The sequence below is a fragment of the Micropterus dolomieu genome, linkage group LG14 (genome assembly GCF_021292245.1).
Source record: "Micropterus dolomieu isolate WLL.071019.BEF.003 ecotype Adirondacks linkage group LG14, ASM2129224v1, whole genome shotgun sequence".
In the NCBI taxonomy this organism is placed as follows: Eukaryota; Metazoa; Chordata; class Actinopteri; order Centrarchiformes; family Centrarchidae; genus Micropterus; species Micropterus dolomieu.
The window spans coordinates 23,510,399-23,533,904 of NC_060163.1; the positions used below are offsets into that span (position 1 = coordinate 23,510,399).

Here is a 23,506-nt window from a genome sequence, read left to right on the forward strand (position 1 = left end):
GTTAGGTTTAGGCACAAAAAGTTCTTGGTTAGGTTTAAGCACTAAAAAGTACTTGGTTAGGTTTAAGCACTAAAAAGTACTTGGTTAGGTTTAGGCACAAAAAGTACTTGGTTAGGTTTAGGCACAAAAAGTTCTTGGTTAGGTTTAAGCACTAAAAAGTACTTGGTTAGGTTTAGGCAATAAAAAGTACTTGGTTAGGTTTAGGCATAAAAAGTTCTTGGTTAGGTTTAAGCACTAAAAAGTACTTGGTTAGGTTTAAGCACTAAAAAGTTCTTGGTTAGGTTTAGGCACAAAAAGTACTTGGTTAGGTTTAAGTACTAAAAAGTACTTGGTTAGGTTTAGGCACTAAAAAGTACTTGGTTAGGTTTAGGCACAAAAAGTACTTGGTTAGGTTTAGGCACAAAAAGTTCTTGGTTATGTTTAAGCACTAAAAAGTACTTGGTTAGGTTTAAGCACTAAAAAGTACTTGGTTAGGTTTAGGCACTAAAAAGTACTTGGTTAGGTTTAAGCACTAAAAAGTATTTGGTTAGGTTTAGGCACTAAAAAGTACTTGGTTAGGTTTAAGCACTAAAAAGTACTTGGTTAGGTTTTGGCAGAAAAAGTACTTGGTTAGGTTTAGGCACAAAAAGTACTTGGTTAGGTTTAGGCGGTAAAAAGTACTTGGTTAGGTTTAGGCACAAAAAGTACTTGGTTAGGTTTAGGCGGTAAAAAGTACTTGGTTAGGTTTAGGCACAAAAAGTACTTGGTTATGGTTAGGAAAACATTGTTGTTTGGGTTTAGTGACAGAATATGATAGGTGACAGATGTTATTGTAAGCCAAAGTAAAAGAGAAGTGCCCGTACTGTGTACCGATGAGTACTGGCCCACTTCCAGCACTGACTGTGACTCTGATTAAGAATATACACACATTGACACACACATTTTTTTTAGGCCTAAAGATGTACAAAGACATAGTCTGTTATAGAGACAAATGTGTTCTTTTATTTCTCTACACCTGTTTTTCAAGCATATCATATGATTTTTGCTTCTTTTGTCTTACTGTTTCAGCAGATAACCTACCAGTAGTGCACAGTGGGGCAGGTTGTCACAAAGGAACACCATGTATTATATGTGACATCAACTCATGAGGTCTGTGACATTCTTGTAGAGGACTGAACTGGTGCCATTTGTAGTAAACAAACCACACCAGGTGTCCTTATAATTAAAGGTGAGTAAGTGATGGAAGGCTAAAGGTGTAGTGTGATATTTCACCTGTGGGGGCGCCGTTACTGCGTAGATTACAACAACAACAGAAGAAGAAGAGTTTAACCAGTGGTGGGCGCGTTTGGTACCTGCTGCTCTGTGCTGTTAAACTGTGCTAAACACGGCTGACAGGTAACGTTATAGCGGGTTAGACCTATAATAAGGCTTATTATTACAGAGTAACTATAGCTGTTGAATTATATATTTCGCACAGGATAAGCTAGCTGCACAGTTAGCATCCTCATCTTACTGGCTAGTTCATTTTACCCGGGATTGTCTGTCTAGCTAGTTAGCAAGCTAGCGTCAAAATAACTAACTGTTATCTCACTATAAGCTCGTTAAAGGTGCTCGATGCAGCCTTTAAAGTCGCTAGTTGAGACCCGATGTCTTGTCAGTACGAGCCAGAAGCAGTGATGTTGATTTCAGCTGTATTGGGGCTAAGCTAAGCTATTCTCCTCATCTCTGTCTGCTGTTGTCATCTCAGCTGCCTGAGCCATGAGTGAGTTCAGGATCCACCATGATGTGAACGAGCTGCTCAGCCTGCTCCATGTTCGGGGAGGTGATGGAGCAGAGGGCTACATAGACTTACTGCAGAAACACAGGACTCCCTATGTCACAACTACAGTCTCTGCTCACAGTGCAAAGGTGGGTATAAGAAACACTTTGATGCAACTTTTCAGGCACGGGAACTTGACCATAATGCCCTGTAATTGATAACTGATCACTGTTTTCAAGAAGGCCCAGTCAAGGCTATTTTTTTTAACAACTCTGATGTAAGCAGAAATCAGCATTATAGCATGTGTCCTTTTTTACGCTGTGCTTTGGAGGCAGCATTACTGTAGATGATAGAAATCACATTTACATTTATTCAGTTAGCTGACGCTTTTATCCAAAGCGACTTACAATTGCTATATATGTCAGAGGTTGCACGCCTCTGGAGCAACTAGGGGTTAAGTGTCTTGCTCAGGGACACATTGGTGGATGTGTCACAGTGGGGAATTAAACGTGGGTCTCTCACACCAAAGGCTTGTGTCTTATCCACTGTGCCATCAGCACCCCAATGTTCAATAAGTTGATTAAAAACACTGGCTCCGTGACTTGCCCTCTGAACCACCGGAGGTCATCATAGGGTTACGGTCAGTCATCATTGCTAGCCAACAAAATGTTTTTTTCCAGATGTGCCTGCAACACCTGGCAGCAGAAATCAGAGCTCTGTTCAGATCTGAGCTAAAGTCAAAATCGTATAGGCGTTCTTTGTCTTTCACCATGTAATTTGTGAGACTTTTTTCAGCTTATGTTCTGTGAAAAATGTATAACTTGTAAAAGAGAGCAGAAACATTTTTAAAGAAAGAGTGTGTATAATTGGAATTACTTGCAGTAAGTGGATTTCAGATTTGTATTGCAGCCTATGAAGATGAATATCATAAATTACAGAGATATCTTTCTATGCACATGTTCTTGCATATTTAGATATTTGCATGGGTCACACATGTCTAGATCTGGACAAACAATAATTGTGTCGCATATCCCACGAAGATACAGTAATTCATCATCTTTTATTGAAAAATCCTGGTGAAGTGCTGGGGGGAAACGCACTGCGATATATTTCTTTTTATAGAGGTTTTTTATATAAACATCTTAAATGTTTGTCTTGTCGGTGTGAATTAAAGATCATTATCGTAGTTTTGCGGTTTAGGTTGGAATTTGTTTTTCTTCAGACTACATGTTGCAGCTGTAGGCAGCACCTGTAGCCCTGCAGTACATGACGAGCATGATTTTCTTTTATATGAAGTAAAACAGTCAGTTTAAATCAGGTGTGACAGAAACATAATTACTATGAGAATTATTTCTCACATCCGTTGAAGAAATGAATGTGTTGCTAACTGTGTATATTCTCTTGATATTGTCTGTTTTATCATTTTCAGGTGAAATTAGCGGAGTTCTCTAAAACCCCTGAGGACTTCTTGAGGAAGTATGAAGAGCTCAAGTCCAAAAATGTTAGAAACCTCGACCCTCTTGTCTATCTGCTCTCCAAACTCTGTGAAGATAAAGAGGTAAGACATCGTTTACAAGCAGCTAATTATATGGGTTTGTTTATTACTTGGAAGTGGAAATAATTAGTTTCACTCATTAGTTTCTCAGATTTGAAAGGATTATGATGTAAAAAATGTGTCCTGTGTTTTCATATGATTTGTTTTTCATCTCTTAACAATAGCAGCAGTGTAAACATCCAAGTGAAAGTGAAAAATGCAGTTAATGGTATAGGTTTTATGCAAATGTCACTGATGTAAATAGAGGATTGAAACCAATTTAAAAGGCCTTGGGTGTGGCTTGATTTGTGTGTTCATTTATATTTTTAAACTGCCATACTGAACAATAGTAGTTGACCGTTCTCATCACACTATCTCACCGCCTTGTCGGGATGTTTTTCGCAGACGCTTCAGTTTCTGCAGCAGAATGCCAAAGAGAGGTCAGAGTCATCAGCGAACGCGACGTCAACCACAACTACCAGTTACACTCTGCCTCAGACCAGCACCAAGATGTCCATGCAGGAACTGGACGAGCTGCGAAAGAAGCTCGGCAACGTGACGGCCAGCTCCAACGCTCCTCTGGTGAGCACAGCATGCAGTAGATCTGACAGCTGGATGGGTCTTTTCACAAAAACAATTGAATGCTTATCAAATAATAATCCCATGCGGATGGGATTAATTTCTGTTGGGTGATTTTAATAATACACACACATTATTAATCCTGTCGGGAGTGTATATGTGTGCTTTTCTTCCCCTCCCCCAACAGCCTGGATCAATGGCGTACTTGCCAGGGCTCCCACTCATTCTGGAAAACCTGGAAAACAGTTGACAAATTTTCCAGTCATGGAAAAGATAAAAAAAATGAGAGAAAAAGTAAAATATCCTGGAAAATTATTTTTTCGCTATGGTTTTAGAAAGCTAAGGTTCAACAGAATGCTGGGATTTTACTATAATTTGTGTTGAGGCTATTCAGTTATTGGTGGTTTGGCAGCAGTGGTTAAAATATAATTCATAAGAAAAGCAGTTGCCAAGCAAAGAGCATGAAGGGCTTTCCCAAAGAAACAAAAAAAAATATCAATTTGTCATAATTTCTACATATTTAATAGATTCTTTGACATACCAGCTATATCATAACTGAAAATGTCCTGGAAGATTCCTGGAAAAGATTTCTAGAAAAGCGTGGGAACCCTGCTTGCGAGTCTCATAATTAAAATCTCATCAGGATTCACAAAGCTTGTGAGAGTGAATCAAAACAGCAAAATAGTTGGCTATAAAACCAAAACAAGCTAATGTAAGGGCAGAAAATTGTTTTCTTCTTACTCTTACACTAATCTTTTATGCAAGTAGTTATAAGAGTGCTATTTATCCCCATTTATTATGTCTTATATATTGTTTTAAATCTTTATTGTTCTTGTTATTCCAGTCTGTCCACATGTGTGGGGTTTAGGTCAGGGATGTGGGGTTGTTGATTGTTTTCCTCACTAGCTGTTCTTCTCCTTCCTTGACTGGGACCAAGGACAAGGACCTTTTGTTCCCCAAATGCTCAGACTGTGTAAATGATCATGCAATTGTTTGCTCTGGGCCTGTCTTAGGAGACAGAACCTCTGGTCCAGCTGATTCTGTTGTAGTACTTCTCTGTTTATTCTTTTGTTAAATAAATTCTTCAAAGACAACGGTTCGTTGTAACTCAATTATTTGCTCAACCTCTCACCAGGAATACAATTTCCACAACAGCTTTTCAGACTTAATAGAACAGAAAGTTTAGATTAAATTTCACCCTGCTTTTTAATTCATTAGTCTCTCTTTTTGGATTTTGCCTGCAGCCTGCTGAAGTCACACGGAAGATGCTGAGGGACAAACACAACAAGAAGAACCCCACGCAGCCCAACCCCGTGTTTCCAAACTGGGTGTACGACCGTCCTGCTCTCCTCGGAGACTTCATCACCAGCCCCACCCCTCCAGCAGATGCAGCTGTGGCCATTGGTAAGCCAGTTTCATTTCCACACGCTCTCTATATTCCTTTAATACTCGATCATCAACTAGGTGAATGAAATTATTATGTTTTTTTTAAAAAGGTTGCATGAATTATGCGCTCAAGTGACTGTTTGTTGTTGTTGTTTGTAGAGATTCTAACAGTGTTATCTGCGGCCAGGTACGATGCCCCTGCCTGCTCAGGAACAAGCTCTGGTGGAAGACCTGCTGTTCGTCCTGGTTGGAGTTGATGGGCGAGACATCACAGCTCAGCCTGTGCTGGGGAGGCAGAACCGCTCCTTCATTGTCGATTCAACACTGGACATGTCTATCAAAGAGCTGGTTAACAGAATATTACCAGTTGCGTCGTATTACTCCACTATAACACGGTGAGCATGTAAAAATGTTATGTTGAATCAACCCTTTCAAAATGTTGGCGCTCATGTGTTCATACGCGTTTAAGAGTGCCACAGAGGAAACATTACTGTGTTTGTCCTTCAGATTCATTGAGGAGAAGTCGTCCTTTGAGTACGGTCAGGTGAACCATGCGCTGACAGCGGCGATGAGGACCCTGATGAAGGAGTACCTGATCCTGGTCACTCAGCTGGAGCACCTCCAGCGGCAGGGCCTCCTGTCACTGCAGAAGCTCTGGTTTTACATCCAGCCCACCATGAGGACCATGGAGATACTCGCCTCTATTGGTGAGAGTCTGAACACGATGGGCCTGATTCTGTTTTGAACGTTATTTAATGTCACATTCACACTGTAAGCTGCTGTAAGACTGTGTTCGAGATTTTGGTCCTCTTTATCGCTGAACTGCGTGGCGAAGAATTCATTCCATTGTCTTCCTTGTGTGACAGATCTGCTCGCCAATCGCAAGCACCAGGTTTTGTCTGGCGTCAACTCACACTGACAGGTTACAGCAGCGGAGCGTTTAGCTGCCCTACATATCTGACGTGCTGTTAGTTTGTCATTTTGTGGGCTACAACTACGGATAACCGCTCTCTGTGAGCCGGTTTCGTTCCACTCTCTGAAGGCTACATTTCCCACACGGACCATTTCAGAATAAGAGCGTTTTGTCTGTCTGATTTTGCAGACTTGTTCAGATTTTGCTTATTTGTTAAGTTGTCCTTGATTTTTCTGCTTCTACTATGGTTAACTAGGCTACGTAGTTAAATTATTTCTTTTTTTTGTCTGTTTTAACTGTGTTTATTGTTGATGTACGATCGAAAGTCTGCAAAGGCTGTTTCTTTATGAAAATTGACCGGATCCTCTGTGCCGTTCTGTGTCTGACTTCCTGCCTGGTTCATCTGCTCTGTGCTGCTTGACGTGGCTTCAGTCAAAAATAGAGTGGCAGTCAATATTGAACTTTTCAATTAAAAAAACGCAAATCGTAATCGCAATATCTGGTAGAAAAATCGCAATTAGATTTTTTTCCCCCCAAATCAGTCAGCCCTAGTGGAAACCTAGTCAGATTGCCAGATTGCCCCCTTCATGGAAACGTGACTGGGGGGCCTATTCAAACATGAAAACGACTCTCATGTAAATTACAGGTGCATGTAGGGAGCTCATTTTTACCACTCTGAACCAGGTTCAGAGAGATAACTACAGCACCAGCAAATTGGACACAAATGTTCATAACCATAGTTGATGTTTTTCATTGCTAAACGGTGGTGGAAGAAGTATTTGGATCCTTTAACTTAGTAGAATTACCACACTGTGAAAAAGGAGCAACCTCCAGGTCTGAAAAGTGAAGCCCATGTGGAAGGGCCTTAAACCTGCATTTCTTCTGATGGCCAGCTGGGGGCGACTCTTGTATAGATGTCTATGAGAAAATGAGGCTACTTCTCAGCTGATTTATTACCTCAGTGAACACTTTTCCAAAGAGTTCATGGTCTCAGTCGCTAGTTTCAAGTCTTCTTTAACACAGCATGATGCTCATTCAGTAAATTATGGTCCAATTTAGAGGAAAATAGGCAAAAAAGCAGAGCACCTGTAAGGCATAGCAATGCATATCCCTGCCCAACTCCACCCTCTCGTCCAAATATGATCACTTGAGACCAAGATGGCGACGACCACAATCCCAAAGTTGAGGCTTCAAGTAGTCTACGAACCAATGGGAGACGTCACGGTGGCCACGTCCACTTCTTTTATACAGTCTATGGTTACAAGACAAGTAAAAGTCTTGCTTTAAAATGCTACTTAAGTAAAAGCGCTGAAGTATTATTTGATAAATGTACTTATGCTGTGTATGTAAATGTAGTTGGATTGTTAATACTGATGCATCAATGTGAGAGCAGCATTTTGTCGTGAGATGAAGGGCCACAAGCCAACACAACTGCTTCCACTATGTTCACAGCCTCCTCGGTGGACAAAGGAGAGTGTATGGGTGGGTCGACGCTGAGTCTTCTTCATGATCGAACCTTTAACTTCACCGGTGACAGCCAGGCTCAGGAGCTGTGTCTCTACCTCACTAAAGCAGCCAGCGTCCCTTACTTTGAAATCCTGGAGAAGTGGATCTACAGGGGCATCATCAAGGATCCATACAGGTACAGTTTATAGGCCGACGCTCGAAATAACAAAACACCACTTGAACCACTGTATCTGCATTTTGTTATAACGGCTGTGTCCATGTTTTTGTGTTCTGACAGTGAGTTCATGGTGGAAGAGCATGAGCTGCAGAAAGAGAAAATTCAGGAGGACTACAATGATAAGTACTGGGATCAGAGATACACCATTGTGCAACATCGGATTCCCTCCTTTCTACAGAAAATGGCAGACAAAATATTAAGCACAGGTAAAACAAAACAACGTAAAACATTGTAAGAGCCTTTCCTAGACAAAATAATTGACTCCCTTCTTTGTTATTGTGAAGGGAAATACCTCAACGTGGTGCGGGAGTGCGGCCGCGATGTGACGTGTCCTGATGCTAAGGAGGTCCTGTACACCCTGAAGGAGAGGGCTTACGTGGAGCAGATAGAGAAAGCTTACAACTATGCCAGCAAGGTCCTGCTGGCCTTCCTCATGGAAGAGAAGGAGCTGGTTTCACGCCTGAGGTAAACCGATTTTTAAGACATTTTATAATGGAGGAGTGACGGGTAAGCTAACGGGGAGAGAAAGGATGAGGTGCTGCTTAGTTGCCACGTTGAATTCAAAGCCACCATCATTCATGTTCTGTATGGAGACATCTGCATTTATGTTTCTCCATTTGTTGTTTTTTATTATTATTAATAATTACAACAACAATATATATGAAGTATATTGAAACCAAAGGACAGTTTACAAAGAAAAACAAGCAAAAAAAGTCAAAGTAGACAACCTTTTTGCTTTAGCTCATCTTTATGAAATAAATATTGATTGCATGGTAGAATGGCTATAGAATAAAGATATAAGCCTCTCTTTCACTATGCCTCCGCACGATTGTTCCCAGAAAAATTAAGTCTCGATTTATGGCGCTGTCCTCTTTCTATTCTGCTGTTGCTATATGATAAATGTGTAACAGGCAAATCTGATGACATAATATCTACATGCACTATGTTTTAGATGCATTCAGTATATAACCTGATAGATAAACTGGTCTTTTGATTTCTAGAGGGCTTTTCTTCCTGTTAGCTTTGGTAGCTAACCCAGTTTTTCTCAACATATATAATACTTTCTATCTGCTTTCATTTCTTTATTATAGACTAAATTAATTAACAGACACACACACACTTTCTCCTGATTTTTTTTTTCTTTTTTTTCTTTTTTGAAATTTTGTTTTTATTGAACATTTTTCTTTCTTTTTTTTTTTACAAACATTAACAAAAAACTACACAAAACATAAAGAGGACCGACAAAATTAAACAGTTGAAAGAGCCATCTAGTAAGAAAAAAGGGGGAAAAAAAATATTACACAGGTTTGTTAAATCAACATTTTACGTATAATTCCAGTCCAGATCTACTGTGACAAAATATTTCCATTTTTCCAGTACTGTTCACCTTTCTCTGATGAGTGTCTGAGGGAAAAAGTTAGGCGCTCCATAACATAAAGTTTGTGTAGTATGTCTGTCCATTCTGATACAGTTGCTCATTTAACCATTTTCGTGTTATAGCCTTCTTACTGGCTGCCTGCAATATTTGAAACAAATATCTGTCTTGTTTGTTCAGTCCAGTTGGTATGTTGCCCAAATAGAATACACTAAAACTCTCCTCAAGCTGTAGTCCAATAATCAGTTGAATAGTTTAAACCACATCTGACCAGTAGGGGGAAATCTTGGGACACTCCCAAAAAATGTGAAAGTCTCCTGATGTTTTCTTGTAACGTTACTCCACCCTGATGCCAACTCATGCTGTAGTTTGTGTGAAGCAATAACTTTACTCATACTCATGTTAATAGGCAATGCACATGCTTACAGTAGCTTTTGCCTTTTCCCAAATAAAAAATAAAATTGTGACACTTTCAGTTGACTTCTACAGGGAACATGCTTCCTTCTTCTCTCTTATTTCAAAAGTGGTGTTGGAAATTTCTTCATGAAGTTAGGCTCTTAGGAAACAGTGGCACCTTTGCGACATCGCTGCAAACAATAATGTTACTTGGAAACGTTGGAGGTAGAAAAGTTGTCTGTTTCCACTTTATTAAAAAGCTTTGTCTTTGACTGTGCTGTTTTTATTAGATCCATCAAGCACTACTTTTTGATGGACAAAGGCGACTTCTTTGTGCACTTCATGGACCTGACGGAGGAAGAGCTGAAGAAGCCAGTGGACGACATCGTTCCTCCCCGACTAGAAGCTCTGCTGGAGCTCGCTCTGAGGATGAGCACAGCCAACACAGACCCCTTCAAAGACGACCTCAAGGCGGGTGGAAATAAGACTGTAGTTCTGTGTACTCTCAGTAGAAAACGTCAAAGTCCTAAGAGTTAGATGGGCTGGTACATAAATATGAAGTTAGAGACACGCTGGTGAAAATAGTGGAGCAGTTGGCAGCTAAAGTGACAGATAATATCCTCAGGAGGATTTTTAAACATGCTGTTATTCTTTTCAGTGGTACCTCACTATGTTCTTGCTCTGGATTCAATATATAGTTAAATAAGCTACATGTACTTAGTCCTGCCTGGCAAACATTTGTCATTTTGGTTAATTTATTAATTCCACTTTCGCTCAAGGCTCGGAGCGAACTCAGGGTCAAGTTTATTTGTAAAGTCTCAGCGGTCTTTACACACCCACAAAATCAGGAGTTTATCCCTTCAAAACAGTGGACGGGAATGAAAATAAAGAGAGATGGAAATTAGAGAAAGCAAAACAAGAGTTTGTAACAATCCATCTGATCCTTTGTTACACTAATAAGTGTACTTGTCTTCCTTCACTTGCAGACTGATGTCATGATTTATGAGTCACTCTTTATAACGTTCGGTCTTCCTCTCTTCCTACCACAGATTGACTTAATGCCTCATGACGTCATCACTCAGCTGCTGCGGGTGCTGGCCATCGAGACCAAACAGGAGAAGTCCATCATCAACGCAGACCCGACAGACGTGGCCCTCAGCGGGCTGGAGGCCTTTTCCTTCGACTACATCGTCAAATGGCCGCTCTCGCTCATCATCAACAGGTTCTGTTCTGCTGCTGCCGGTTGATTTTTATCTCTTTTATGCGTTTCATATTGTTTAGCTTTCCTAACTTTCAAGATATTTCAGCATAAAACATAACATAACAAATCCCAAGCGCAGTTGTAATTTGTTATTTTGCCGTTTTGTAGGTGTAAGAGACGCGTTTCTTTCTTTTCAATATGACACGGGAGCAAAATGAACAACTATCAATAACAAACATGTTAGTTCCAATAAACGACAAAGAATACAGATCTTAATACGAGACGATCTAGTAATCCAGAGCTACAGCAGTTTGTCGATTAATCAATGAAAACACTGAAATTGTCCGAAACCGTTTTGATTATCCGATCCTGTAGGGCTTAACAATTAATCGAAAGATTATCAAAATCAGAATTTGTGATTGAAATTGCCCCGGCCTACAAATGATATTCTCCATACATGAGGGAACATGCTTGATTGGTACAGACCCCATCAGAAATCTTATCATTTTTATACTTTTTTCAGTGAAAATAAAATCAAAAATTACCATTACAACTAAAATTTTGACTCATATCACAATCGCAATATCTATAAAAATAATCACGATGATTTTGTTTGCATATTGTTCAGCCTTACTATCCTAGTCTTTTTAGTGTCTTTTAACATTTGCTTGCTGCAGCTTCTTAAATCTGAGGACTTGATGCTTTTCTTTGTCAGAAGTATCCTTAAAATATTTAGGGTTTTTAACTCAAGACATCACGAGACGTCCACTTGGGCCTTTTTCACTATTTTCTGACTTTTTATAGGCAAAGCGATAGATTGATTGATCAAATATAAGGCACATTCATTGATAATAAATATAATTGTAGCTGCAAAAAAAATGTCCCAAATTATAAAATAATAGTGGTTGTTAAATTCGGCTGCAGGAGGCTCTGTACACTAACAATATGTTTTCTTCTGTTTAGTTATTTCTGTTTTACTTGTTAGTTTTTTATGTATGACTTTGTAACGTATATAAGTAATTTAACAGTATTTCATTTGCATTCATTTTCCAGGAAAGCCCTGACGAGGTACCAGATGTTGTTCAGACACATGTTTTACTGCAAACATGTCGAGAGGCTGCTGTGCAACGTGTGGATCAGCAACAAAGATTTCAAGCAGTACTCGTTACGTTCTCCCAAATGGTGAGTTGAAGTTGAATTTTAGGTGAATTTATGTAAAAATCTCAGCCAGCAAAACGTCCTCACGCTCTGTTCAAACTACCTGTACGCAGGTTTGCTGCTGCGTTCGCGCTCCGACAGCGCATGCTCAACTTTGTGCAGAACATCCAGTACTACATGATGTTTGAGGTGATGGAGCCCACCTGGCACATCATGGAGAACAACCTGAAAACAGTGAGTGCATGAACTCTCCCGTCCTGTTATCGCACCGTCAGTGGTCTCTTGTTTAACAAAAGCGAAGCCGCCACGGTATCACTCTTTATGTGTTGTTGTTGCTGCGCTCGTATGAGTTAGTTTTAACGGTCGGAGGTCAGGACACCTGTAGAACACTGGAAAGGAGACACACAGGTTTCTCGGAGAATGTGGTCTGTTGTTTTGTTTTTTTTGTGCTTATCGTCTGTCTTCTCCCTCTCCAGGCGTCAAACATTGATGATGTACTTTGCCACCACACTAGCTTCCTGGACAACTGCCTGAAGGACTGCATGCTGACCAACCCCGAGCTTCTCCGGATCTTCTCCAAACTCATGTCTGTCTGCGTCAAGTTCACAGACTGCATGCAGGTTTGTTGACGTGAAAATAAAGAGGAGCCAAGCCAGCTGCTTGTTTCTGCTCCAGGTCTGTGTCTTTTAAAGCAAGGGTTTAGTCTTAGACTGGGGGCCAAAGCTTGGAAAAAGGCGGCCCCTCACACCCCTTTAGCTTACTTGCTAAGTTTTGCTCAAATCACGGATGCCTGTGCAGTCCCAATTATGTTATTTGGTCCCATCGACGCTCAACAATTGAGCTAAGACAGCCTAATGTTTGACAGAACTTCAAACTACACAAAATAGATAACAAAAGTCTGTCCTAAGGCGTTTATGAGTTTCTGAAAAAGACAGTATCATTCCCGCAAAACGGTATCTCTGAACTCCGTTTAACCAGATCACACACATTTGGGCTAGTCTCTGTGTTTTTCTTTTGATAAGTAATGTAAAAACTATTTTTAATAGTAGGCAAGTTGATTTGTGTAGCACATTTCAACCACAAGGCAATTGAAAGTGCATAAAACATAAAAGCAACACTGGGAAATATAAAAAAGATTTTTAGTTACTAACGTAAATACTAATATGTTTTTACTTCCAATCAGTGAGCCTCCCCTGAAACCGTTTGGAGCACCGATGGGAATGCCCACCTCCCACTTTGAAAACCTCTGTTTTAAAGTATTCATATTGCATTTCATGTTCTGCTTCAATTGAACACTAGATGGAAAAAAATCTGCACTAAATCAGGAATGTTAAAACCTGAAAATGAAACTCGTAATTGCTTGTAACAAGATTTTTGTTTTTGTTCTAGCGGTTCACTCAGAGCATGAGGTTAGAGCGTCTCTCTCTGGAACAAGGGACTATGGACGGGCCTCCCACTCAGAGCGAACGTGCTGAGGAGGCAGAGAAGAAGAGGCTGACCACAAAGGTATTTACAAAATATACTCGTCGCCCAGTAAAATGTTGGGAAATGTTCAGATTCCTACTTTGTGTTTCTGAAATATTATGAAACAACTGGTGTTTACAAACACTGGAGCATCTGGGTAATATTTTTTACTGCTTCAGTTTTTAGCAGAGTACGTGGACGCCCTCCAGTCAGACGCAGGCTTTGAAGCCACCATCAGCAGTTTTGACAGTAACTTCAGCATGCTGCTGCTGGACCTGCTGGACAAGCTGAGCATTTACAGCACCAACGACTGCGAGCACAGCATGATCAGCATCATCTACAGGTAAAACTGTTCACATTAAATGGGCCAAAAATGGGTTTTTCTGTGCACATTCAAATTTATTGGCAGTATATGGATAAATCTACAGAGCTACTGGATATTTTATTCAAACTAGAGCAGACTCCAATACGCCTTGTTTTCCCAGAGGTAGTCGCAGTGTATTCAAATTAAATTGGCCCTATTTTTTTTATCAAGCATTATAAATGACTGATAATTTGCTAACTCTGCTGTTATAACTTCACAGACTGGATTTCAATGGATTCTACACTGAGCGGCTGGAGAGGATGGCCATCGAGCGGAGTCAGAAAGCAGCAGCGTAGCATGTAATACATTTGTCACTCCACAATAAAAACAGCCTTTCCACATGTCTGCCCGTTACTCCAACGCCAGCCGCCCATACAAACATCAGCCGTTGATTCAAAGAGCTGATACTTGTGTATATAATATTGTAACGTTACTGTATCAAATGTAGAGTTATAATCTGATGTTTGCAGCGTCATTTCAGTGCTTCAAATTGTACATTTTAAGAAATGTGGAACTTTATTCTGCTCTGAAAGTGAAACTCAAGACTCTCCTTATGGGTAACTTATTGTACCTGTACAATAAAATGTATGTTAATATTTCACTTCATTAAAAAAAATGACTTTTAACTGACTGTTTATGCAACTGCTATGTAGCCATTCTTTGGCTTGTTTGACTGAATTATTTAAGATAAATGACACGTTTTCAATGTGTGAGGCGAATATTTATTATTTAATGAAAGGTATTTGTAGGTTTTTTTATTAATTTGTGGCCTGATAAGTGTTATAGTATAACTGTAGACTATAAAACAGGTTATAACTCTGACACTTCTGAGCAGCGTGAAGTTAGCCAAAGCTAAAGTCATACCGGAAATATAACGCGACTGACTTCAGAATAAAAGCGTAACCTGTCAAAGACGTACATTGTAAAATGTCAACATATAGAGTATTTATCTGCTGGTTATGAGTAGATCTAACGTTATATTTATATTGTAGAATATCTTATATGTACAATTTTGAGACCCGTGTTTTATTTTGTCTTTTTAAGCTGAAAGTTTGTCAGTAAAATGGGGAAAAAACGGAAGAACGCTTCAAGTGGGGAATTTCAAGAAATAGACGGAGCCACAAACTGAAGAACGCCTAAGCATTTCCCAACAATTAGACGGAGCCATAAACTTAGTTGAACCGCGATTACATGGCGCCCCCGTGAAAACCTTAGGGAAAAGTTCCGTATCCAAATGTATTTTCCTGATGCCCGCTCTCTGGTTTGAAAGAGGAAAATGTTTTTCAGCGTGTAAACTCAACGTTTAATGTAATATTTCCGAAAAGTGTTCCGCTACGCACTCCTGCGCTAGACGTGCGTTACGCTTGCCACACAAAGTATTTGCGGATTTTATTTTAAAGTTTGTTTCGCCCCGGCCTAACATTTCATGGTTCCGGACATCTGCTGGATTACGAAAAAATAATTTTCAAAGATACAACCGTCTTTTGTACAACAAGTGTTTTGTTTTATTTCACCGGAAGTCTGCTTTAAGTATGTGTCACCGTAGCATACTTGACTGTTTCTTTCCGGTAAACGTGTGAGGGGGCGATAAGAAGTAACCGGAGGCGGAGCTTTAACGGAACAGCTGGTCCGGATGATCCACGGCGGAGTTAACGGGTAGATGAGCTGCAGTGCCCGAGCACAGCGCACCGACATGGGAGCGAACATGTTCTCACTGTGGCTGACATGGGGTAGGTTCAGAGTTCACTATTCTGCATTGAAATACTTTTATTACGCGTTTGTTTTTGTTTCCCTACATTTTTATCCCGGTTGAATAAAACACACGCTGACAGGAAAACTTGGAGAAGAAGCTATTAATGTTCTGTCCGCCGTTTGTAACGCCATTAAAGTGCGTCTGAAGGCTCATATCGTTTGTAAAACTAATTTTTGTTGTCGCTACGTGAATGTAATTAATAAGAATTTCCTCAAAGCCTTGTTTATTCAGACTGTATCCACTGAAATATTTCATGTATATGCGAATAACAGTAAAGTTTTGTTTGCAGTTTGTCTCCTGCAGTGCTCTGGGATGTTGTCTCAGGTGGAGAGATATGAGGTGGTCAGACCTCAGAGACTTCCAGGGAGACAGAAGAGGAGCGTGCGGGACAACCAGGTGACTGACTACACCTCACCTGCCTCACACACCTGTGGGACCTGTAACCTGCATCATGTACTGATTCTGCATACAGAACATCATTTAGCACTTAGGGCCACATCACAATGTAAAAAGATACAGGTACAGAATTGTTATCATAAAAAAATGTACTTTAAGATATAAAAAGTCAAAGTAATCATCTGTGTGTAGAAGTACAAATAACTTTTACTACTTTATATACTGTTGTTTATTTTCTTCATAACCTTATCATATGTTTTTTTCTGTAAAACGTTTATCTTCAAAGTAACTACACATCTAGTGCAGTAAAAAGTACAATATTTACTTATTAAACATTATGGAGTGTTATTGTAAAGTAGCATAAGAGTAACAGCACAGAGTAAATGTACTTCATTTCTTCCCACCACTGTAATAGATTAAAGTACCAAACAGTATATAAAGTAGCTTCAATTATTTTCTTCTCGACCTGCTTTAAATATTACTTACACATCTGTGCATCACAGCTGTTAATACTCAATACTGCAATACCACAGAAAAAAAAAAAAATCTTAAAAACAGGTAAAAGACCAGTTTTTAATATTGTTTTTTTCTGTGGTATTGCTATTTTTGCCCAAGTAAAGGATGTGAGTACTTCTTCCACTACTACAAATGTGTATAATTGTTACAATTATCAATAGTTGTCATGAATTTTCTACAGCTTTATCCTGATACAGTTCGGTACGAGTTGGCCATCGAAGGGAGGAACCACACAATGTATCTGGAAAAGAACAAGTAAATATCGTTTTTTTGTTTTCAATTCTTAACACTTAATATTCAAGTATTTGAAAAATAAAACTGTTTTCACCTGTATTAAATAGGAATCTTATTGGGAGAGGCTACACTGAAACACACTATTCAGACGATGGAAAGCGTGTGACAACGTCACCAAATGAGGTGAGATGTTACTTTTAATTTACCTCTGACGCATTATAATAATTGTTAGATGCTGCAGGGAGAGATTATTTCTGTTAAAAATGTAGAAATCTACTGAAACCAGATATGAGCTTTGGCTTAGTAGCCTATTTTTCACTACTGCCAATACTGTATTTGACAAAATACTGTTTTAGGCTATAGCCTAATTATAATTTGAACTACAGTTAGCTATATTTTATATTTAATTAATACAGTAATTTCAAAAGCATTTGAAAGAGTCAATGAGATTCTGAAGCTGTCCGTTTAATGATTTTTTATTCATGGAATAAATATACAAATGTCAATTAGAATCTGCATTAGACAAAAATCTGTTATAATAGTGATCAATTTGACCCCGATGAGGTTTCCACTGTATTATTAATCAGGGTAACTAGTTGAAACCATTAGCAGGAGAGATACTCTCAGGTTGTACCTACTGCTTAGTATTTAACATGTCACACATTAAAACAAAAACATGGTTACGCAGAAATAAATGCTACATTGGTATCTGCAAACGCGTCAGTTTTGCCTTATTCTATGAGCAAAGGTAATATATTGTGACAGTATGGAGTTTAAGTCAAACCCAGCATGATTAAGATCCGACATTCTTAACCTGTGAATCATAATTTTACTGAAGTTAAAAACAACCCTTTTTGAGTAACACGGTTAAAGAATAACGTAAAGTACGAACAGTGACGTCTTTGATCTGATGAGTGTATTTCCCTCCAGGAGCACTGCTACTATCACGGTCACATTGAAGGTGTGAGGGACTCTTCCGTCAGCGTTGGCATTTGTTCAGGCATTAGGTAAGAAAATTAAGATATTTTTAAACCTTTGAACTTCCTTATTCGTTTGTAATTCGCCGCTTACATTATCGCCAGTGAAAGTTTCTTCAGTGACTTCAGTTCTTGTGAAACGTGTTGCTTCATGATAGCAATCAGTTGGTTTGTCAAGGTGTTTATGAAGCCTGCTTGTGTGTTGCTGTACCTGCGCTACAACTGTATTTAAATCTTTTTTTTTGTTGTGTTTTTAAATTCAGTTCTTTGCCTTTCGTAAAGCACTTTGAATTGCCTTTGTGTTTTAAAGCTGTTTTCAGCAAAGTTGGCTTTCCTTGTGGAAATCTTTTACATTATTAAAAATAATAAATGTGTTGAAACCTCAACCAAATCTTGTGGACAAAACCATTTCCCCCTGTATGCTGAATCATATTTATGCTGTTTTGCTTCAAAGAACCTACAAATTAAGTGTTTGTGTTGTTGTTTTTTTGTGTTTGCAGCGGCTTTGTGAGAGCCCGGCAGCAGGTTTACCTGATAGAGCCTCTGGGACTGTCCGACGATGGTGACCATGCAGTTTACAGACACGAGCACCTGAAGGTCAGTGGCAGCGTCAGCTGTGGCTCTTCATCCAACACCACCACACTGTACGACCAGGACCAGGACCCGGGCCCTCGGCTCGCTGGCCTCTTCAAGTCCAGATCGTGGGTAAGTAACTAGGCCTGTCGTGATTACAACAACAACTACTTTTGTTGGATTATACAATGTTCCAGAAATAATTTCGATATAGTAAAATAGAGTTTAAGACCATTTTGTGCCACTTACATAATAATAAATCAAAGAGCAATGAACGTTTTATTCACAAGACTATTCAGACATTGGAAAATGGAATGGGGAAAAAATACTAAAATAAAGAAAACATTAATTTAAAAAACCCACACAACCAAAACAAAAAATAAAATTGATGTGTCTGCATAGTTTTTATTGTTCACAGCACTTAGGTGCAAAAAGGCCCCAAGTCTTATAATGGTGGGGAAAATCCTGCTGTTTATTCTGGCATGATATTGGAGATGATGCTAAAATGTTGGAGACATTCTTATGTAAACAAACACGCATGTAAACACACAACAGGTGACATTTAGGTCAGCAAAAATGATCGAGGGCTCGATGTTCATATATTGTACGATAAGTCCATAATGTAATTATCGTCACAGGCCTGCGGGTGCCAGGAAATTATTATTTACACTGTAACATCAACATATACACCCTGGGTGTTTAATGTAAAGGCCAAGAAGGCACAAATAACTAGGAAGCAGCGTGCTGAGGCCACGCTGAGGTGCCAGAGTTTGGACATGTCGTGATGTAGCCCATTTGGGAACAATACTTTCATGTCCTTAACAGTTATCCCTGGTTTTTATTACTGTAGGTCACTGTTGTAAATGAATTATCAGCCCTGTTTTATGGTAATATTGGATTTTCATGTGGGTGTCGGTGTGAAGAAGAACATTTATTTTTTAATTTGCCAAATAAGATCGATTTTCCATTAAATGAAAAAAAAATCAGAAGATTTTATCCATGTTGCCCCCTGAGTCATGGGTAAAACATTAAAAAACAACAAACAACAAACTTTTGGCCCCAACATGCAGGATGGATGTTTATGCTGAATGTACTATATGTAAATCAAGTATCTTATATCTGTTTCTGTTTCCTTTTCTGTCTGCTCTCTTATGGGGTTAATTTTTCACATTATAGCAAAATGTTGCGGTCAGATCTTTTTTTGTGCCTCTTTATGTTGATTTAAATAAGAATATTAGTTATTAGTTAATATAATAAGAATATAAGAATATTAGTGAAGGTTGTATCTGTTTCCTTTTTTTCTTCAGAAACCCATCGCAGGTCCACAGAGGTTTGTCGAGCTGTATGTGGTGGTGGACAACACTGAGGTAAAAATCTCATTTTAAGTCCTTTACAACTTCCCAACGCTCAGTGAATCTGATCATGTTTGTCTCTCCTCTTCCTGCAGTATAAGCTACACGGAAGCAAGACTAAATCTCGTATTCTCGGAGTTGTGAATCACGTCGACAAGGTAAATTCAGGCTAATGTTTTAGAAGCTGTTCGTCTGCCGTCGTGCCGTCGGCGCTCTCAGCGCATTCACTCACTGAAAGCCGTCTCCTCCTCCGCTTGCAGCTGTATCGACATCTGAACATTCACGTCATGCTGGTGGGTTTGGAGATCTGGACAAACAGAGACTACATCGACGTTGACATTAATTCAGAGACTGCTCTGGACAATTTCCTCATGTGGCGGCAGGTCGATCTTCTGCAGAGGGCGAAGCATGACAACGCCCAATTTGTGACGTGAGGATCAGTCTTTGATATCTGCGCAGGTGTTGAACACAGTTATGCTGCCAGTTTGACCTGATGTTACACTTTCCTCACTCAACAGTGGAAAAGACTTTGTGGGAGATACCGTTGGATTGGCGAATAAGTTTGCCATGTGCACTGAAAACTCAGGTGGAGTGAATCAGGTATGAATCAAGACACTCGTCCTTTTACATCTGCAGATGAAGGGAGCAGGTTGGTGTTTCATGATGCATCCTGCTGAATTTAAAGCAACATTGCTGCGTTTCTCTCCCAGGATCACCAGGATAATCCGATAGGCCTCGCCTCCACCATCGCTCATGAGATGGGACATAATTTTGGCTTGTCCCACGATGTTGAAGGTTGTGTGTGTGGTCCGTCTTACAGCAGTGGGAACTGTGTGATGGCAGACAAGCTCAGGTAAGGACGTCTTCCTGCTATTTTTTCATAAAGATTCAGCTTGGAAGTATGTGACCAAAAGTTTGTGGACTACTTAATGCTGCAGCGTACAAGGATATTTTAGACACAACAGTTCTTCCAACTGTGCGTCAACAGTTTGTGTTTGACTCTTTCTTGCGTCAACATGATGATACCTCTGTGCACGCAAGCACATCCGGCGTCCACATAATTTTGGCCACATGGATTATAAACTGTTTTAGCTCTGTCTTAAATTTAAATCTTTTGTAAAGCTGAAATCTCTTTGCTCCTCTTCAGGACAGGAAATATAGCGTTCCCGGAGTTTTTCAGCAGCTGCAGTGTGAAGCAGCTCGCTGAATTCATGGAGCGAGCTCAACCCAGCTGCTTGTCCAAACCGTCAGGCTCTGTTAAGACCATCGCTGTGGGCCCTCGCTGTGGCAACGCCCTGTTGGACCCTGGAGAGGAGTGTGACTGTGGCACTGTGGAGGTACAACCTTCAGTAGAGGCTAATGACACTGGTTGTAATAGATTTTTGAGACCTTGGAAAGTTTAAATATATTATTTGGTGAAGGACGACACCATTTTGGTTTTCTATTTAAGCTGACTAGTGTGGTTTCCTGTATGTGAGGTTAGCGCTAATAAAAGGGAAGTTAGTGGTGATTCAGGGCATCCAAAGCTGAAGTTTGGCCTCGAACATTAAAATAGTTTTCCTGTGCGCTCACATCTTTTCAGAGAGACGAAATTCTTGGCAGAGATGCTGCATGTGTGGGAGAATTAAATCTGATGTGTTTCAACTGAACTTCATTACTGCAAATTCCAGCTGAAAGTGTAACTGGATAGAAACACAACTGAAAAAGATTGTGGGTTTTTAATTTTTAGGAATGCAAGAATTCTTGTTGTGATGCCTCAACTTGTCGTCTGACTGAAGGATCCCAGTGTGCTCATGGACAATGCTGCGACGAATGCCAGGTACTTTAGCTACCATTACCCTTTAGCTAGCTTTAAAAGTTAGTTTCTTATACTTTACCAGCTTAAAGCCCAGAGTAAAAACACCAGAATCCCAAACATATGATTAACAATACCTGCTAAAATCGACATGCTAAAATGCTGATGTTTTGAATATCAGAGTTATTACAGTTCATCCAGAGGGGAACATGAATGCACTTAATTGTATGGCATGAGATATTTCACTCGCAACCATAAATGTACCAGAACCTCATGGTGGCACCTGAGGAAAAGTCAGGGGATCACAAAAGTCAGCAGGATTTATCCTCTGGGAACCACAAATGTTAAAACAAAATGTTGTGCCAATCCGTCCAGTATACGTTCACTTTGAATGACCTGCTGTTCGCACGAGCAGAGAATCAGAGGTCAGTAGGATTAATGGCAATCCATCTAATAGTTGTTTAGATATTTCAGTCTGGCCCAAAGTGGTGGACTGACCTACTGACTGACAAACCAACATGCTGCTAGACCTGGTCAAGAAAGCCAGATCAGCTCCATTACAGTGGACAGAGTGCAGGTTACAGAAAGGCCAGTCATACAGACACACCCTGCTTCTTCCTAATAACTGTGGCCATTAAAATGGCCATGGGAGGAGGTTACTCTTCGAACCACATTAAAACAGCAGCAGTTCAATAATAACAGGAAACAGAGGGTGATATCCTTCTGTTTCCGTCAACTCACCACATCCTTCTGCATGAAATACCACTTAAATACACAAGCTTAGTTATATACCGTTTACAAGAAATTCTAACTAAATCAGCCGAAATGTACTTTAACCCACAGTTAAAACTGGCTGGAAGTGTGTGCAGAAAGTCGGCCGGTGACTGTGACCTGCCTGAATACTGCACCGGAGTGTCTGAGGATTGTCCTGAAGATAGTTTTGAGATGAACGGCAAAGCGTGCTACGACCAGGCACCGGGCTACTGCTACAACGGCCAGTGCCCCACACTTGAGCAGCACTGCTGGAGGCTGTTTGGATCAGGTACCCTCATCACACTGCTGTCAGTATGGTCATTCAGGTAAAAGAAGTAAAAACAGGGGATTCTGTGTTTTCATTTCTTGTTAATAGACAAGATGAGCCTGAAGGAGCTTTAGTTATTAGTCTGTTTTCCGTCACATGGTAGAAATGGCTCATTCTAGCAAGGATTTAAGAGTGTGCACAAGGACTACAGAGAACTTGAATGAATAGCGCTCTCACAGAATATAGGAGTCTATAAAACAAGTGTGTATTTATCAAGCACATTTTTACTATCTCCAACTTTAATGGCGTCTGTAACGTCATGCAACATCTCTTGTGCCTGAACCTTAACATATAGTATCAGTGACAGAGATGTCCCGAGCCCATCATAAGATCTCCACCAGAGTTAAAAACAAAGGTTATACAGTATTTAAGCCAGGAAAAGAAACAACGCAGATGATAAGAGATAGTGGGTCAAAAAGACGATTTGACTTACTGAATCAAAATCATGACACAATATGTTTATAACCTGACAGTAGAGATGACAGGAAATGAGGGGAGAGAAATGAAGAACGATGTATTCTCATGGTCAGTAAACGCCAGATCACCAGGGCACCCCTGGCTTTTGACATATTGATTTATGGTCTCAAAATTATGACTTAACTTGTTGAAAACAGGCCCCCTTTTCCAGGAAAAACACCTAAAATAACATACCCAAATAAATCAGGAATAACTCCTCAACTATTTGGCCTAGATGCGTAATTCTGGTCTCCTTTGGAAGGTCAGAAGCTAAGAAATATCAATCCATTGTAAATTAACATATTTATTTTACCATTACAGACTAAATTGAGATGCAATACCGAAAAAATAGGATATTTTCAACCTCGCCTAAGCTATATTTCAATGCAATTAACCATCAAAACCATCATAAGATAGATCATAATGCAACTGAACATATTTTAATACACCTGGAATGCACTTGTAACTGTAAATTTGATGAAAATAAACTAAAATACAAAAGTTATCATACAATATTTTCAAAATATACCAGGCAATTATCCATATTTTGGCAATATTTACTGTTTAAATGTTGATTTTTT

General features: G+C 39.7%; 2 protein-coding genes across 2 annotated transcripts in view; both read left to right on the forward strand.

The window, feature by feature from the left end:
* The first annotated feature begins 1,245 nt into the window (after nucleotides 1-1,245).
* Nucleotides 1,246-14,418, forward strand: tubgcp2 (tubulin, gamma complex associated protein 2). Its single transcript, XM_046069633.1, has 18 exons — nucleotides 1,246-1,374; nucleotides 1,727-1,887; nucleotides 3,168-3,296; nucleotides 3,678-3,854; nucleotides 5,096-5,255; nucleotides 5,425-5,632; nucleotides 5,745-5,944; nucleotides 7,603-7,792; nucleotides 7,895-8,040; nucleotides 8,119-8,299; nucleotides 9,896-10,076; nucleotides 10,655-10,827; nucleotides 11,860-11,988; nucleotides 12,078-12,198; nucleotides 12,441-12,584; nucleotides 13,354-13,470; nucleotides 13,608-13,771; nucleotides 14,013-14,418. Exons 2-18 carry the CDS (start codon nucleotides 1,738-1,740, stop codon nucleotides 14,086-14,088), a joined length of 2,646 nt encoding a protein of 881 aa, XP_045925589.1. The 5' UTR covers nucleotides 1,246-1,374; nucleotides 1,727-1,737; the 3' UTR covers nucleotides 14,089-14,418.
* A 333-nt stretch (nucleotides 14,419-14,751) lies between these two features.
* Nucleotides 14,752-23,506, forward strand: part of adam8b (ADAM metallopeptidase domain 8b) — a 16,380-nt gene continuing 7,625 nt past the window's right edge. The window contains exons 1-14 of the mRNA XM_046069046.1: nucleotides 14,752-15,522; nucleotides 15,835-15,941; nucleotides 16,639-16,712; nucleotides 16,799-16,874; nucleotides 17,622-17,698; nucleotides 18,169-18,373; nucleotides 19,549-19,608; nucleotides 19,689-19,751; nucleotides 19,854-20,023; nucleotides 20,112-20,193; nucleotides 20,304-20,446; nucleotides 20,741-20,930; nucleotides 21,323-21,412; nucleotides 22,232-22,430. Of these exons, the coding sequence (XP_045925002.1) occupies nucleotides 15,453-15,522; nucleotides 15,835-15,941; nucleotides 16,639-16,712; nucleotides 16,799-16,874; nucleotides 17,622-17,698; nucleotides 18,169-18,373; nucleotides 19,549-19,608; nucleotides 19,689-19,751; nucleotides 19,854-20,023; nucleotides 20,112-20,193; nucleotides 20,304-20,446; nucleotides 20,741-20,930; nucleotides 21,323-21,412; nucleotides 22,232-22,430 (1,606 nt within the window). The 5' untranslated portion in view covers nucleotides 14,752-15,452. The remainder of the gene's footprint in view (nucleotides 15,523-15,834; nucleotides 15,942-16,638; nucleotides 16,713-16,798; nucleotides 16,875-17,621; nucleotides 17,699-18,168; nucleotides 18,374-19,548; nucleotides 19,609-19,688; nucleotides 19,752-19,853; nucleotides 20,024-20,111; nucleotides 20,194-20,303; nucleotides 20,447-20,740; nucleotides 20,931-21,322; nucleotides 21,413-22,231; nucleotides 22,431-23,506) is intronic.